The following is a 17,858-nucleotide window of genomic DNA, read 5'->3' on the forward strand; positions in this document are numbered from 1 at the left end:
AGGAGGCACATGTTACAGTGAGCCAAGATTGCGCCACTGTGCTCCAGCCTGGGCGACAGAATGAGACTCTGTCTCAAAAAAAAGAAAGAAAGAAAGAATAGAAAATATATCTTTCTTTTAATAAATATTCTAAGGGAACACTATATAGGGTTTAAGTTTATAATTTTTCTGACTGAAACTAACCTTGAAATTATTTTGTATGACTAAGCAAACAAAAAGAAGTGATAATTTAGAAAGAAAAAAGCAAACGCTTGCAATAAACTCTATATGCAATGTTTTATCTGGGAATATGAATTGATAGGTAGACTGGAGCATTAGGCATTAGTGCTGAAAAGTGGGGCATTGGAAGCAGTCAGAATGCTGTGACAGACCTATTTTTTTTGTTTCTATTTGTTATTGTGCTGAAACAATATAAGAGGTTTGTTCTTTTAAAACTAAATTTAAACACTTTGGTGTAATTTCTGAGTACAGCAACATAGGTCAATAAAGTTTTTACAAGTTAGGGGTAGGAAAATAGCAGCTTGAATATTCTCTCTTTGTAAGGTTAGCTCAAAATATGCCAATATGCCAGGCTCTGAGTGATTCCACACAGATTCTATTTTTGGTCTGCTTGGACATCTCCAAAAACTGAAAACAAATTTCAGTGTTCTTACTCATGACCCAGGTAATCACACTAATTCTAATGATGTGCGGGAAAGGAAATAGGAACTAACATTTCTTACAAGTGTATTCTAGGCTGGGGAGTAACCTAAGTTACTCTCATTTAATTCTCACAGCAACCCTGCAAAGTGTTGTTATCTGCATGTTACTGGGAGGAAATTAAACCTTAAAGAAGCATAGTTTTCCCACAGTTACCCAACCAGTGAGTTACACAGTTGAGTGGCTTCTAACTAAGCCTTTTAGAGGCTTGTTGTTGTTTGAGACAGAGTTTCACTCTTGTTGCTTAGGCTGGAGTGCAATGGTGAGCTCTCAGCTCACTGCAACCTCCAGCTCCCACGTTCAAGCGATTCTCCTGCCTTAGCCTGCAAAGCAGCTGGGATTACAGGCGCCTGCCACCACGCCTGGCTAATTTTTGCATTTCGAGTAGAGACAGGGTTTCACCATGTTGGTCAGGCTGGTCATGAGTCCTGACCTCAGGTGATCCGCCTGCCTCAGCCTCCCAAAGTGCTGGAATTATAGGCATGAGCCACCACACCTGGCCTAACCTAAGCCTTTTAGTTTAGAACTTGCTCTCTTTTCAATGGCCCCCACTGCCTTCTCATGAAGAATAATCTTTAAGATTAGTTCAAAAATCAGAACTCACTCAAAGGAGGAAATTCATCATGATTTTCATATGTATTCATGGGCAATGGGATTGTTAAAGATATCACTTTAGTTTTATTGACTTTGTGTTTATTTAATAGAAACATGAAGGGAACAGAAAAATAGCATATGACTAAGCTCTAGGGCTATTTTCACAAGGAAGACTCAATAAAATTGGTTGACTGAAATAGCAACAGCTAATACACACTTCTGGGAAGTTACCATCTTATTACATATAATTTGTCTGGAAAATAGTAAGTGCCAAATGGAATTAAACCGTTGTCAAGAAGGGAAGAGTACAGAGGAAGAGTTTGGAGAACACAGATCATGGAAAATTCAAAAGAAATTTGTATCTTATGTCCTTATCCAAATTCACATTTTTATTTGCATATGAGTCTATATGTTTGGCATTTTCCTGAGTCAGCAAACTTCCAAGTGAATAAAGGTAGTAGGAAGACCTGCAAAATCTTTTTGTTTTGCTTTTTTATCCGTTTTGTTCACCTCCAAATTGCTCTTCATTCCAAACTAAGAATGAATTAATCAAAACAGCCCAAACAAAGATTCATGGCTCAATGTAATTATCACGGGTATTAAACATCTTAGACCTCCTTTCCCTTCATCTTTTAGGCTAAACAGTGAGCTTTAGTTTGAAATGCAGGTGATAATGTCATTAAAAGGGATAAGTAAGAAGACAATGTTACAGAGAAGTTAAACACAAGAATTTATCACAATGGGGATAAATTTAGCTGGGGATAAATCTTTTGTAATAAGTCCACTGGTCTGACAATATTGTGCAAATTTTCTTTTTTTTAATTGTAGTTAATTTAATAAAATCAAACACAAAGAAAATATTCCAAGAGCTTCCATAAGTAAAGAGCAGTTCAGCTGCAAAGGAACAAGACTCAGACTGCCATTTGATTTCCCAACAGCAACACTGAATGCAAAACAATAGAGCTATATTTTTAAATGATGGAAGGAAAAGAAATTTGAACTTAGAATATTATTTTTAGACAAACTGTCATTCAAATTTGAAGGTATAATAAAAGTACTATCTCACATAGGTCTCAAACTGTTTGCCATACAAGGACTCATTTTTTGTGAGAAAACATTTTGGGGGAAAGTAATAATAATAAGAGAAGCACAGCAGGTGAAGTGGCTCACAGCCGTAATCCCAGCACTTTGGGAAGCTGAGGTGGGTGGATCACTTGAGCCTAGGAGTTTGAGACCAGCCTGGGCAACATGATGAAACACCATCTCTATAAAAAATAAAAAAATAATTAGCTGGGCGTGGTGGTCTGTGCTTGTAGTACCAGCTACCTGGGAGGCTGAGGCAGGAGGATCGAGCCCGGGAGGTGGAAGCTACAATGAGCTTTGATTGTGCCACTGCACTCCAGCCTGGGCTGCAGTAAAATGAGACCCTGTCTCAAAAAAAACCAACCAACCAACCAAACAAACAAAAAACGGGAGAGAAAAATAGAGAAATAGATCCCTGATAATTGCTGTTTAAGAGATAGAGAATTAATGAAAACCAAATATTTTGGTAATATTCATTATTCACGAGAACCCAGAATTTAAATTCTGGGCAGTATCAAAAGATTAAAGGCAGATGACAATGTGATAAAGTACTTTTTCTGTTAGGAGAAAAATGCAAATATTAATAAGTTAAAGAAGTCAATAGTGATAAACATGAGACTGTATCTTAAGGATAACAAGTATAAAAACAAAATGTACAGCTTCTAAACCAGCAGAAGAAAACTTGACCTATACAATTGAAATCAGGAGCAAAAACAAAAAGGAAGAAATGAGAAGTTCAGTAAATTAAAAATACAATAAGCTATCAGAAGTAAGTTTTAAAAATTTGAGTAAATATAAGTACAAATAGGTTAAATCCACCAACTAAAAGACAGATACTGTCAACCTGGAGTTAAGAACAAGAATATTAAATAAACACATTGAAGACAAAATGAAAAAAATGTTAAAAATAAAAGGAATGAAAGCTTAAATTAAGCCACTATGAACCTAAAGAAAGTTGGCATAGTAATCTTAATATCCGACAAAAGATAATATAAGGCTAAAAAATACCATCGGGCCAAAGGATGACATTACATACCGATGAAGGCAGCTACAGCAAATTTTCATCAAGAATAAGAAAAGCTTTGGTATAATCAGAAATGTGGGCATCCCAATCTTATGAAATACAAACCACCGTTCTGGTCTTACCTGCCACTCTTCTACACAATTACTTATCTCCAACCAAAATGTTCCACCAATATTTCCTTGCCTTCTCTTTACCCTGTGCCTTTGTTCACTGTCACTTCCACTTATGTAATTAAACAACTACTTGTTGCAGTGTTTCTTATATTGTTGAATTAAACCATGTCTTTATTTACATATTTATGTATTATTTACTCAACTAGATCAACTTTTTGAGAATTGAAGCTATACAAAATTTTTCTTTTTGGGTCATGCAGTTCTAATCTCAAGGCATGACACAAAGTAGGCACATAATAAATATTTATCTGTGGCATGCCATAAAAATGATGTATAAACTGTCCTAAATTATTCAGTCAATCAACACATATTTACTGAACACTTATTATGTGCCAGGAAAGATCAAATGGCCCAGACTCTCAGCAACATTAACTGATTTAATTGTCATTAATGGGTACGATATTTGTTTAACACAAAAATACTATTAAGAATTAAATCAAATGAAGAAAGGAGCTAAAAATGATTGTGTGTTCACCATGCACCAGTCACAAACTGAGGAACTATCTGTGCATTTGGCTCAATGGATGCTTATAATTCTTGAGATAATTGGTATAGGGGAACTCTTGCTTTTGAAAAAGACTTGGTGCTGTTTTCAGTGACCACCTTGCCCAAGGGTTCTTCCATAGGTGCTCATAAGAGGTGTTTTCGTACTTTTACATCCTTCTAAACTGGCTTACTACTATTTTTTTCTGACTACCTTTGCCCAATCTTTGTTTTACATAAGGTATTTACATAAGGTCCTTTCCACCCTGTAAAGATTAGGCTCTTTCTTGCTTCTATATGCTGCTTCTAATGAGTTTTGTGCTTCATGACCCTAATCCTCATCGCGGATGGGCAGTTCCGTTCATTCTCATATGCTGGTTTTGGGGATCCCAGCTCAAGCCACAGACTGTTTCCTGTTTGCCCAGAAATAAACAGTACCCTTAAAACACACATAATATTCTCTAATTTCAATCGAGATTTCAACTATTTGTGACTGACTCCAAACTGGACTTATTTCTGGAAAGGCAGATAAGCCAGAATGAATTATTTAGCTCCCTGAGTGACCCTAGCTCACCACAACCCAGCATCCACATCAACTAAGCTTTGTTGTTCATATTTATCTTTTTTTTTTTTTTTTTTTTTTTTGAGACAGAGTCTCGCTCTGTCTCCCAGGCTGGAGCGCAGTGGCCGGATCTCAGCTCACTGCAAGCTCCGCCTCCCGGGTTCCCGCCATTCTCCTGCCTCAGCCTCCCGAGTAGCTGGGATTACAGGCGCCGCCACCTCGCCCGGCTAGTTTTTTGTATTTTTTAGTAGAGACGGGGTTTCACCGTGTTAGCCAGGATGGTCTCGAACTCCTGACCTCGTGATCCGCCCGTCTCGGCCTCCCAAAGTGCTGGGATTACAGGCTTGAGCCACCGCGCCCGGCCTTGTTGTTCATATTTAATTCATAATTTAATTTACTACAACAACCCAGGAAGTACAGGTCATTGTCCCTATTTTGTGAAGGATGAAACTGAAAAAATTATATGCTACTGTGGTTTTTGCAAATTCAAGGATCTAAAAAAGACTCAGGAAGCATACTTTAAGATTGTCCCAAGCATACTATATCATTATCCTCTTTTTATAGAGAAGGAAACTGAAGATCAGAGAAGAAATTGCACAAAGCCACTCAGAGCTGTGATTCACATCTAAGGTCCACACAACGCTGAAGCCCAGCTCTTGTCTGCTACACCACGCCACAATTCAGAGGCCTGAACACTCATTAGTAATGCATTCAGAAATCTATTTGGAAAAAAACACAGAAGATGCAGAGTAACAAGATGGAGACATCCAGTGATATTGGGATTACCTTGATTTCATGACTTCCTCCAAAGTGTTTCCAAGTCCTTGGAAATGCAGGTGATTTACTCTCTCTCACTAGTCAAAGAAACAGCTTAAAGGAATTGAAGCAACAATACATAATAAGCAATTCTCTCTGTGCATTTCTACCTGCAAATTATTAGGTTTTTTTTTTTGTTTGTTTTTTTTTTTGAGACAAAGTCTTGCTCAGTCACCCAGGCTAGAGTGCAGTGGCACGATCTTGGCTCACTGCAACCTCTGCCTCCCAAGTTCAAGTGATTCTCATGTCTCAGCCTCCTGAGTAGCTGGGATGACAGGCACGCAGCACAACGCCCAGCTAATTTTTGTATTTTTAGTAGAGATGGGGTGTCACCATGTTGGCCAGGCTGTAGTTACTATTTTTTTTTTTTTTTTTTTTTTGAGACGGAGTCTTGCTCTGTCACCCAGGCTGGAGTGCAGTGGCCGGATCTCAGCTCATTGCAAGCTCCGCCTCCCGGGTTCACGCCATTCTCCAGCCTCAGCCTCCCGAGTAGCTGGGACTACAGGCGCCCGCCGCCTCGCCCGGCTAGTTTTTTGTATTTCTTAATAGAGACGAGGTTTCACCGTGTTAGCCAGGATGGTCTCGATCTCCTGACCTCGTGATCCGCCTGTCTCGGCCTCCCAAAGTGCTGGGATTACAGGCTTGAGCCACCGCGCCTGGCCTGTAGTTACTATTTTTTAAGTAGACATCTGAAGTTATCTACAATCACATATTGGTTATTACATGCCAATAAAAACAACAACAACAACAAAACAACACTTCTGCCCTTGAAATTGGTCTTCGTTATGATTATTTTGTATATAGGAAAGTTAAGCACTAGAAAGGCCATGCTGTATGTCCATGTAAGCCAGCAGTAAAACCCAGATTTTCAAGTTGACATTATTAATTTAGTCTAATGAGGGTTATTTTGGGAGGCATCCCAAATTTTATCTCTTAGCAAAACTGGAGCAATAGATGTGTGCCAAGTGAGACTTACAACAGCTTTGAGTAACTGGGTATACAAGGCAACAAAAAGAAACATTAAAAGGTGGTTATAGATTATTTTATGTCTCTAAACAGTAATTACTACCAATATTATTTTACTAAGTCTTAAGAAAACTGTGAGAACCAGATTAATTTATGTATTCATTGAAACATATCTAATTGCTTCATGAACTTTATTTTAAAGGTCACTTAGTGTATTAAAAACTTCTTCCCTGGATACTACGAGAAATCTCATAAAATAAAGACCTAGATTTTCAAAAAAAATTTTTTTTATTTTGAGATGGAGTCTTGCTCTTGTCTCCCAGGCTGGAGTGCAATGGCATGATCTCAGCTCACTGCAACCTCTGCCTCCTGGGTTCAAGCGATTCTCCTGCCTCAGCCTCCTGAGTAGCTGGGATTACAGGCACCTGCCACCACACCCGGCTAATTTTTGTGTTTTTAAAGAGACGGGGTTTTGCCGTGTTGCCCAGGCTGGCCTCAAACTCCTGACCTCGTGATCCGCCCGCCTCGGCCTCCCAAAGTGCTGGGATTACAGGTGTGAGTCACCGTGCCCGGCCAAAAAATTTCTTATATGCTTTCCAATTTTGCATGAATAGTGGTGAAAATAATCTAATTACTACATTAATAAAAAGAAGTAGCTGGACTGCCTGTTTGTCATTCGTTCCCCAATCATGTGAACTATGTATTGGAATGAAGTGTTTGATAGAGATTTATTTTATTTTACCTCTCAAAGTAATTTAGATTCTAAATCTATTAATTTAGAAAGTGAAGGGCAGAGAACGTTTCCAAGTGCCACAATCAGGTAATGTTTAACTTAAATAATAAAAAAAATAGATAAGCATAAAAGCCATAGTAAAATTGAGATCTTTTTTTTTTTTGGAGACAGAGTCTTGCTCTGTTGCCCAGGCTGGAGTGTAGAGGCACAATCTCAGCTCACTGCAATCTTCGCCTCCCAGGTTCAAGAGATTCTCCCACTTCAGCCTCCCAAGTAGCTGGGATTACAGGTGCATGCCACCACGCCCAGCTAATTTTTGTATTTTTAGTAGAGACAGGGTTTCACCATGTTGCCCTGGCTAGTCTGGAATTCCTGAGCTCAGACAATCCACCCATCTTGGCCTCCCAAAGTGCTAGGATTACAGGCATGAGCCACCACGCCCAGCCTAAAATTGAGATATTTAAGGACCTTAAGTTCAGAATAATGATGCACATGAATTAAGTTTAAGAAAGGGACATAACCTCTTTTGAAAACAAATAATAATTAAAAACTAGTACTGAAAGATGAACAGTTTTAAAATTGGGAAATTGATATATGCCCCATTTGGTTTGGACACGGATTTTTTTTTTTTTAATCAGTTATATAGTAAGATGATAAAAGAAATAATCAAATAAATGCTATAATTACGGAGAGACTCATTTAGTATTTAGAGCTGTATTCCAACTCTGCCACTTATTATGTGAGAAACATTAGGCAAGTTATTTAATCTCTTTGTGCCTCCTCTGTAAAAGAGGAAAATATCATAGGAATGCTGTGAGACTTAAGTGAGTTAATACTTTTAGAACAATGCCTGGCTCCTAGCAAGTGGTCAATAAATGTTAACCACCACTATTATCATTACTATTATAAAAATATATTTATTTTAAATAAACATCTTTTAGTTCACTTTGTGAAGTCACAAAGAGTGGAGCACACCCAGCTGCACTGAGCTGTAAACTCTAATGAAAGGCCAAAGGCTGAATGGGCCACCTAGACTGATGAGTCAGACACAGCAGTAGTTCAGGTTTCCAGACTGATTCAGTCCTTGGCGTCTATCCTGAGGCCGACAACAAGAATGCTAATTAGTGCCAAGGGTGATGAGTTTTGTAACATGGGGTGCTTCATTAGAGATGCAAATCAGATCACTTACATCTTGTATAGAGCACAAATAGTAATCAAGTTCAGATTCACACCAGTAACATAGAGGTAAAATGCTTCATATCTAGTTACCATGCTCCTGAACCATATACTTCTGAATTCTATGTTCTCGACTCACCTACTGCCAAGGAGCTAAACATAGCTAAAGGATTTAAATTATAATTTGATCTGACAACCAGGTATCAAACAATCCTTCTTTAGCCAAATAAGTAGAGCAGAGACAAATATCAGAGCCATATATCCAGTTTATGCTATGTGCTTTGTGATGGGAAAATAATAATTGAGGGTATTGGTATATATCTTATATTATCTGATCTAAAAAGGATGTCAGCATAAGCTTGGTATTCAACATAGACTAACCAAAGTATTGTTAAGGTTAAGTGATTTAGAAGAGAGAAATCTAGGAAAGTGAGGAATATCCTAACCTTTCTATGATCGTGAATTGTCTGATAGACTACCACTGAATGCATATAAATACTCTCATGTAGAATAAGACAAAGCAGACTCAGTTCTTCTAAATAAATGCTCCTAAGGATAATGATGATGAACTGGGACAGATGTCAAATACAAAGGAACAGTGATGTTTTAAATCCTATTATATTAAAATGCCCAAATATTATTAATAACACTGTGCTTGAATAATTTTTTTGCCTTACTCTGTTGCCCAGGCTGGAGGGCAGTGGCGTGATCTTGGCTCACTGCAACCTTCGCCTCTCGGGTTCAAGCGATTTTCCTGCCTCAACCTCCCAAGTAGCTGGGACTACAGGTGGCTGCCACCACACCCGGCTAATTTTTGTATTTTTAGTAGAGACGGGGCTTCACCATATTGGTCAGGCTCGAACTCCTGACCTTGTGATCTGCCCACCTCAGCCTCCCAAAGTCAGATCTGCTTTAATACTCATGTTTTACATGTGAGAAAACTGACATACAGAAAGAACAATTGACTTAGAGTTACACGGCAAGTCAATACTGGAGTATTAAGAGTTATCATTTGCCCAGACCAGTGTTTATCTTACATATTTTCAGGTTTTGGTGAATCTTGTCCCCATAAATAGGATGACATGATTTAGGAGTTATTAGAAATATCAGTTGATTTGTATATATTATCTTTTACCAATCTCTGAATCAAATTCACACCTAATAATGAACTGTCTTAGCATAATTCTGTTCTATTTCAATTTTGTGAGTAAAAGGCCTAATAAAAAATTTATTTGGAAATCTGATCTCCAGATAACAATTTTTTTTCCATTCTGAATTGTGGTAAAATATGCATAACATACAATTTACCATTTTAACCATTTTGAAGGTTTCAGTTCTGTGACATTGAGTACACTCACACTGTTGTATAGCCATCATCACCACCCATCTCCAGAATCTTTTTCATCTTGCAAAATTAAACCTCCGTATCCATTAAACAATAACTCCCTTTATTCCCCTCTTCCCCCAACTGCTGGCAACCACCATTCTCCTTTCTGTCCCTAGAACTTTGTTTTGCTACCCTTAGTTCCACATAACCTATGCTTATGAACATTCAAAAATGTTTTGTCTTTAAAGAAAACTTAGGGGAAGATTCTTTAAATTATTCACTTCCAATTAGTCTCTGAAGTGAGACTCTGTAACAGAGTTCTGCCGGGAGGATCCACATTAGGCTGGTTCTAGGTACTCAGTTTGTTGAGTTGTAAATGGCTGGTACTTCAGATGGGAGGCAGGAAGACTCTGGTCTGCAGTGTGATTTGTGAGAGGCTCTCCCACCTTGCCACAGTGCACAGGATGCTTCTGCAAATTACGGCAAAAAAAGAGTTATTCATATGTACTGCCTTTCATGCCTTATACTTTTTTTTTTTTTTGAGACAGGGACTGACTCTGTCACCCAAGCTGGAGTGTAGTAGAGCGATCTCTTCTCACTACAGCCTCGACCTCCCAGACTCAAGCAATCTTCCCACCTCAGCCTCCCGAGTAGCTGGGACCACAGATGTGTGACGCCACACCCACACCCAGGTACTTTTTGAATTTTTTGTAGAGAAGGGGTTTTACCATGTTGCCAAGGCTGGTCTGGAACTCCTGAGCTCAAGCAATCCACCCACCACAGCTTCCCAAACTGCGCCTGACCTCGTGCCTTATATCTTCCTCTTTGTTTTTAAAAAGTCTCCCTCTGTAGCCCAGCCTGGAGTGCAGTAGTGCAATCTTGGCTCACTGCAACCTCCCTCTCCCAGGTTCAAGTGATTCTCAGGCCTCAGCCTCCCTAGTAGCTGGGATTACAGCACCCACCACCATGCCCAGCTACTTATTGTAATTTTAGTAGAGACAGGGGTTCACCATGTTGGCCAGACTGGTCTCAAACTCCTGACCTCAAGTGATCCGCCCACCTCGGCCTCCCAAAGTGCTGGGATTACAGGCCTGAGTCACCGTGTCCAGACCCTATGCCTTATATTTTACATAGTCACAGCCACCTATTTTTTGTTTTCTTTGAAAATGCTAAACTTTAAGTATAAGACCCAGTAACATTATTTCAGACAAGCCTAATTTACATATCACGAAGGAAATTTTATTTGTGATAAAACACTGCTAACTATGTCAGAGGGGTTTGAACCAGGGTGACTTCCATCTCGAATAGGGGCTGGGTAAAACAAGTCTGAGACCAAGGCCAGATGCGGTGGCTCACGCTTGTAATCCCAGCACTTTGGGAGGCCGAGGTGGATGGATCACCTGAGGTCAGGAGTTGAAGACCAGCCTGGCCAACAGTGAAACCCGTCTCTACTAAAAATACAAAAATTAGTTGGGCGTGGCGGCGGGCACCTGTAGTGCCAGCTACTCAGAAGGCTGAGACAGGAGAATCGTTAAACCTGGGAGGCGGAGGTTGCAGTGAGCCGAGATAGTGCCATTGCACTCCAGCCCGGGCAACAAGAGCAAAACTCTGTCTCAAAAAAAAAAAAAGGCTGAGACCTACTGGGCCGCATTCCCAGCAGATTAGGCATTCTTAGTCACAGAATGAGATAGAAGGTTGGCAGGATTGGTTTCACAAGCTATAGATCATAAAGACCCTGCTGATAAAACAGGATACGGTCAAGAAGCCAGCCAAAATCCAGCAAATCCAAGATGGTGATGAAAGTGACCTTTGGTTGTCCTCACTTCTCATTATACGCTAATTATAGTATATTAGCATGCTAAAAGACACTCCCACTCACCACTACTGTGACAGTTTTCAAATGCCATGGCAATGATAGGAAGTTTCCCTATGTAGTCTAAAAAGTGGAGGGACCCTCAGTTCTGGGAAATATCTACCCCTTTCCCGGAAAACTCAAGAATAATCTACCCCTTGTTTAGCATATAATCAAGAAGCAACAATATTATACTCAGTCTATGTATACTCAGTTCTGCTTACGGAGTAGCCCTTCTTTTATTCTTTTACTTTCCTTTTTTCTTTTTTGAGACGGAGTCTCGCTCTGTCGCCCAGGCTGGAGTGCAGTGGCGCCATCTCGGCTCACTGCAAGCTCCGCTTCCCAGGTTACTGCGATCTCGGCTCACTGCAAGCTCCGCCTCTCGGGTTCACGCCATTCTCTTGCCTCAACCTCCAGAGTAGCTGGGACTACAGGCGCGCCCGCCACCACGCCCGGCTAAGGTTTTGTTTTTTGTTTTTTTTTTTGGTAGAGACGGGTTTCACTGTGTTAGCCAGCATGGTCTCGATCTTCTGACCTCGTGATCCCCCTGCCTCGGTCTCCCAAAGTGCTGGGATTACAGGCCCGAGCCACCGCGCCTGGCATATTCTCTTACTTTGTTAATAAGCTTGCTTTCGCTTTACTCTATGGACTTGCCCTGAATTCTTTCTTGATCCAAGAACACTCTCTTGGGGTCTGAATCGGGACCCCTTTCTGATAACAGCTACATTTTTAGAGCCATGGTTTTATCAGGAGTTTTAAGCCATTTTAGAATACTTGAGAGCAAATATAATGAAACTTAGCAAGGTCAAAAGCACTGGTTTCTAACCTTTTCAAGGTTGGGATGAGGCCTCCTTTTTCCAACATGTAAAAATGTTGTAGACAGCTGGACCTGGTGGCTCACACCTAAAATTCCACCGCTTTGGGAGGCCAAGGCAGGAGGATCACTTGAGCTCAAGGGTTCATGTGAGACCAGCCTGGGCAATATGGTGAGACTTCATCTCTACAAAAAAATAAAAATAAAAAATAAAAAAATAAAAAAACTTATCTGTTTTTAGATAATCTTTGATGTACACATGGATTTGTGGGCCCATTACAGTTAATTCATGGCCCTCCAGGGGTCTTGCTCACAAGTTGAAAACCACTGATCCAAGAAAACAAGCAGGTTCTAGCCCCAGCTGTATCTCTCACTAGCTATACAGCCTTGGGTAAATCATTCTACGTGCTTCAGTTACCACACCTTTTCAGTTACAGAAAAGTGAGGAAACTGTTTTGCTTACTTCAGGAAATTTACAATGAGTATAAGAATGAAATAATATATAAAGGATTGAAAGCTTAAACATGACACATAAAATAAAGTGACATAATTATGAAATAATTTGATTTTATAGATAACACATGGAAGCATCATAGAGCACTCCTACACTCTGAAATTTTAACTAGAAAATCAACATATTATGAATAATGCATGTAATTTGACGTGTCTTAAGAACAACTAGCTTTCCTATATTTATAAGGATGTTCATCAAGAACTGCTTGTAACAGCAAAAAAACTGGAAACAACATACGTTTCTTTTTTTTTGAGACGAAGTCTCACTCTTGTCCCCCAGGCTAGAGTGCAATGGCTCGCTGCAACCTCCACCTCCCGGGTTCAAGCGATTCTCCTGCCTCAGCCTCCTGAGTAGCTGGGATTACAGGCGCCTGCCACCATGCCCGGCTAATTTTTGTATTTTTAGTAGAGACAGGGTTTCACCATGTTGGCCAGGCTGGTCTCAAACTCCTGGCCTCAGATGATCCACCCATCTTGGCTGGCCTCCCAAAGTGCTGGGACTACAGATGTGAACCACTGCACCCGGCCAACAAGATACATTTCTTAACATGGAAAGATGACATGTAAAATTTTTTTCACCGGTTATCAAAACAATTATTTATAATATGACTCCACTTTATTTTTTTAAATTCTGGAGTAAAATACTCTTTTCTTTTTTTTTTAAGAGACAGAGTTGTGCTCTGTTGCCCAGACTGGAGAGCAGTGACACAATCATAGCTCGCTGCACCCTCAAACTCCTGGGGTCAAGCAAACCAGTCGCCTTGGCCTCCCAAAGCACTGGGATTACAAGTGCTAGCCAAAGAACCCAACCTGGATTACAATATTTTTAAATGTTAGTTATAGCCGGGGAGTAGAATTACGGGTGATTTTTCTCTTGTAATTTTTTTTGGGGGGGCTGCACTTAAAAAAAAAAAAACAACTTCTAATAAAAGTGTTTATTTTTATAAAGAGAACAAAATAGTAAAACTCTTCCTCCACATCAAAAAAAAGAGAATGCCTCAAGGACATCAAAAGAAGGAAAAAACAAAAAACAAAAAACAAGAGCAAATTTGGGCTGTAGTCTAGGCTGGGCGTGGTTTCTCATGCCTATAATCCCAGCACTTTGGGAGGCTAAGCGGGGGCAGATCACTTGAGCCCCGGAGTTCAAGACCAGCCTGGTTAACATGGTGAAACCCCATCTCTACCTAAAATACAAAAATCAGCCCAGCATAGTGGCAGGCACCTGTAGTCCTAGCTACTCGAGAGGCTGAGGTGGGAGGATCACCTGAGCTTGGGAGGTGGAGGTTGCAGTGAGCTGAGATTGCACCACCACACTCCAGCCTGGGCAACAGGGCAAGACCTGTCTAAAAAAAAAAAAGGGGGGGGGGCTGTAGTCTAGTTGATGGTACCTATGTATGTAGGTGCACTTGTATATATGTCTTTAAATGTAAATATGCATATATCTATATCTTAAGAGGTAATAGAATGACTGGTAGGAAAGAAAAATCAGAGAATAAGGAATCAGCACTGTCCACCCAAGAGAGCCCTATCTGCTCCTGATGGTGAAGCTGGGAGCCCAGGCCAAAGCTCAAAAGATGCCATAATCAATTACCTGCCTTTTTCCAGTCCATGCCTACCCAGCAGCGTTCTAATTTCAATTTAGTTTTTTAAAAAACAAGTTTCCTCATAAAGAAAAGAAAAGCTGACTTATAACATGCTATTTGGTTTGCTTTAAAACCATTTTTCTCATAGTAAATTAACAAATCAGAATTCTGGCTGATATAGTACTCTCTTAGGAATTTGGTTAATGCGAGTACTTTGCTAAGGGACTGGATCACTCTAAGAATTTTGGGAAAAAATAGGTATTAAGTTTCTGAGTTTGAAAAATTACCAGACAATGAAGCCTGGTAATTTCATCAATGTAATTACAAGCTACAAGGTCTTACGACAGTCAACCAACTGGACTTCCCTAAGAAGCAATCCTATAATTCAATGTGTCACCTTTAGCATGAAATAAACACAGGGCAGGTATGTCTTGGAGACATAATGGAGTTTTACAGTATGGACAATGGGTATAACATTTTAGCTATAATCCAGTGTTATCATTCCTAGTCTGGAGATGTAGATAAATTAAAGATCAGAGAAAGTAAGTAGGTTATCTAAGATTACAATTGATAGTTCAAACTTGAAATTATAATTGATGCCTCCTAGTCCGGGATATGAAACTATTTTCCCCAGCCCTTATGAAAGAATGTCACAGCTCTATATTGGAGATATTCATGACTATATATCTACCTTCCCTCTTTTAATAAGTGCTCATTGAGGCCGGGCGCAGTGGCTCATGCCTGTTATCCTAGCACTTTGGGAGGCCAAGGTGGGTGGATCACTTGAGGTCAGGAGTTCAAAACCAGCCTGACCAACATGGCGAAACCCCATCTCTACTAAAAATACAAAAAAACTAGCCAGGTACGGTGGCGGGCACCTGTAATCCCAGCTACCTGGGAGGTTGAGGCAGGAGAATTGCTTGAACCCAGAAGGCAGCAGTTGCAGTGAGCCAAGATTGCGCCACTGCACTCCAACCTGGGTGACAGAGTGAGACTTTGTCTCAAAAAAAAAAAAAAAAGTGTTCATTGAGTACTATGTTCAAAGCGCTCTGCTAGGTTAAGATTTTTTTCAAATCTGCTCTGTAGGTTTTATAACACAAGTAGGCGTCTAACACTGAAAGTAGGATGGAGGAAAATATGCCTATTTACTAATAACCTAATACCTGCAAGACGCTGTTCTAGACACACTACATCATACTTCATTTATTATTTACTAAAACCTTAGGCTGTGTCCCATATAAGTTCTCCAATGATATCCTAAATGGATATACTTCATTCCAGCAGATCATATCCGAGATGATCGTTAAGTGAAAATATCATTACTGTAAAGCATTTATTAATCATTTAATTATATATAATACTGAAGTATCACTATAACTGGAAAATCTTAGGGTAATGGGTTATAAATATTCACTGAAAACAGAGACTGGAGACAATTACAGATCCTCTTTAAGGTGAATCAACAGTTGATACTTCAACAACAAAAGAGCCTTCTTTTCTCTCTTCTCACATATTTAAGCATTCTCTTAAAAACAAACAAACAAAAAACAGGCCAGGCTAAGTGGCTCACACCTCTAGTCCCAGCACTTTGGGAGGCCAAGGTAGGTGGATTACTTGAGGCCAGGAGTTCAAGACCAACCTGGCCAACATGGCAAAACCCTGTCTCTAATAAAAATACAAAAATTAGCTGGGCATTGTGGCACATGCCTGTAATCCCAGCTACTTGGGAGGCTAAGGCATGAGAATCACTTAAACCCAGGAGGCAGAGTTTGCAGTGAGCTAAGCTAGAACCACTGTACTCCATCCTGGGTAACAGAGTGAGACTCTGGTTCAAAAAAGTAAACAAAAAAACAAACAAACTCACAAAAGACTACACATTGTATGATTTTGTTGATGTGAAATATCCAGAATAGGTAAGTCTATAGAAACAGAAAGTAGATTAATGGTTTCCTGGGGCTGTGAGCGGGAGGATGTTGGAGGAAAAGAGGAGTTACTGCTATTGGATGTGAGGGGGGTGATACAAATGTTCTAAAATTGTTTGTGGCAATGGTTGCACAACTCTGTAAATTTTCTAAAATCCATTGACTTACACACTTTAAACAGGTGAATTGTATGATGTATTAATTATATCTCAATAAAAAAATTTTTTTAAGTTCTGAACTTCTGCTATTCACTTGCACAACTCCTTCAGATTAACCCTGTGAGAAACTGTTGATAGCACTGGAAGGTTTTACCATTAATGAGGAGCTGTAACTTTAAAAAGCAATTGGTAATATATTATTAAAATGAATTCTAGTATGGGAGACAGAAACTTATAGAAATGATGGAGAGTGATAGATCAGTACCCTGACTGGGAGCTATTCATGTGCAATGCAAAAATCAATCACTGAGCCAGTTCTTTATGAAACAATAATACAGAATATTCTGGTCCCCTCCAGGATTCTGTTGACTGTCCTCAATCAGCTCAATTGCTCTGCACTTCATTCATGAAGAAAGCACACTGTTGCCCACTGAGTCCTATTTGTATTATCTCTGATCTTTCCTTTCTGGCTCTGCAGTTTCTTTACATTGCTTGGCAATGCCCTTTCATCATTCCTTTTCCCACATGGCTTTAAAGATTTTCTAGGACACCCTCCCCTTTTTACTCTAACACTTGAAAGAAGCAGCAACTACACACCCCAGAGAGCCCCAATTCAGTAAGGTGAGAGTGAGTGGTTCAGATGAATACCCTGAGTAAGGATGAATAGAAGAATGTTCTTAATCTATTGCTCTCTTAATCACTAGATTCCTGGAGGCACCTTTTTACTGGACAGTATTAAATATTTCAATTATCTGGACATCCCCTTAAGAAATATCTTGCTTTACCTCCCAAGATGAGTTTTGAGGGAGGACCTTACCTGGCACAAATAGCAGTGGAGCTCCAAAGGCTACATTGGATAGTTCCAGCCGAGACTCCCAGCCCCTCACCTCACTTGTTGACGGCAGGGAAAGCTGCCGTGGCTTTCCCTTCCTGGGTTTGCCCGTCCTGCTAATTTTAGGCTGCTTCCTCATGCGGCTGCCATGGGTATCAGAGCATGTGGCTCCCCTTGGAGGAGCTATTTTCTCCTGTGAGCCTCACTTGTTTGTTTCCAGCTTCTCTCCCTTTTCCCTGCTCCCCACCTCTGTAGGGTAGAGCTGTTTCATAGTACAAAATAAAACATCTTTCAGAATCATGCTCTGATCTGTGTTTATTCCTGAATCTAAGACACCAAGGGAAACTTTATTTTTTCCCCCAAGGGAAACTTTTCACATTAGATTTAATTGTACCTGCCAATAGCAAGATTTCCAAATCATGTTTATTTAACGAATATTTGCTAAATTCCTACAATTAATAAGATCTTGCCCTAGGTCACTGGGATAAAATGATGAGCAAAGCAAACTTGTATTTCACTGATGAAATCTTAATAACAGAGATTAATTA

General features: G+C 39.8%; 1 protein-coding gene across 1 annotated transcript in view; it reads right to left on the reverse strand.

Moving 5' to 3' along the window:
• Positions 1-17,391, reverse strand: part of MYPN (myopalladin) — a 124,932-nt gene extending 107,541 nt beyond the window's left edge. Inside the window, exons 1-2 of the mRNA XM_065521037.2 lie at positions 17,296-17,391; positions 12,315-12,488 (exon numbers count right to left, since the gene is read on the reverse strand). Of these exons, the coding sequence (XP_065377109.1) occupies positions 12,315-12,352 (38 nt within the window). The 5' untranslated portion in view covers positions 12,353-12,488; positions 17,296-17,391. The remainder of the gene's footprint in view (positions 1-12,314; positions 12,489-17,295) is intronic.
• Between the last annotated feature and the right edge of the window lie 467 nt (positions 17,392-17,858).

Source organism: Macaca fascicularis, chromosome 9 (assembly GCF_037993035.2).
Source record: "Macaca fascicularis isolate 582-1 chromosome 9, T2T-MFA8v1.1".
NCBI classification, from domain to species: Eukaryota; Metazoa; Chordata; class Mammalia; order Primates; family Cercopithecidae; genus Macaca; species Macaca fascicularis.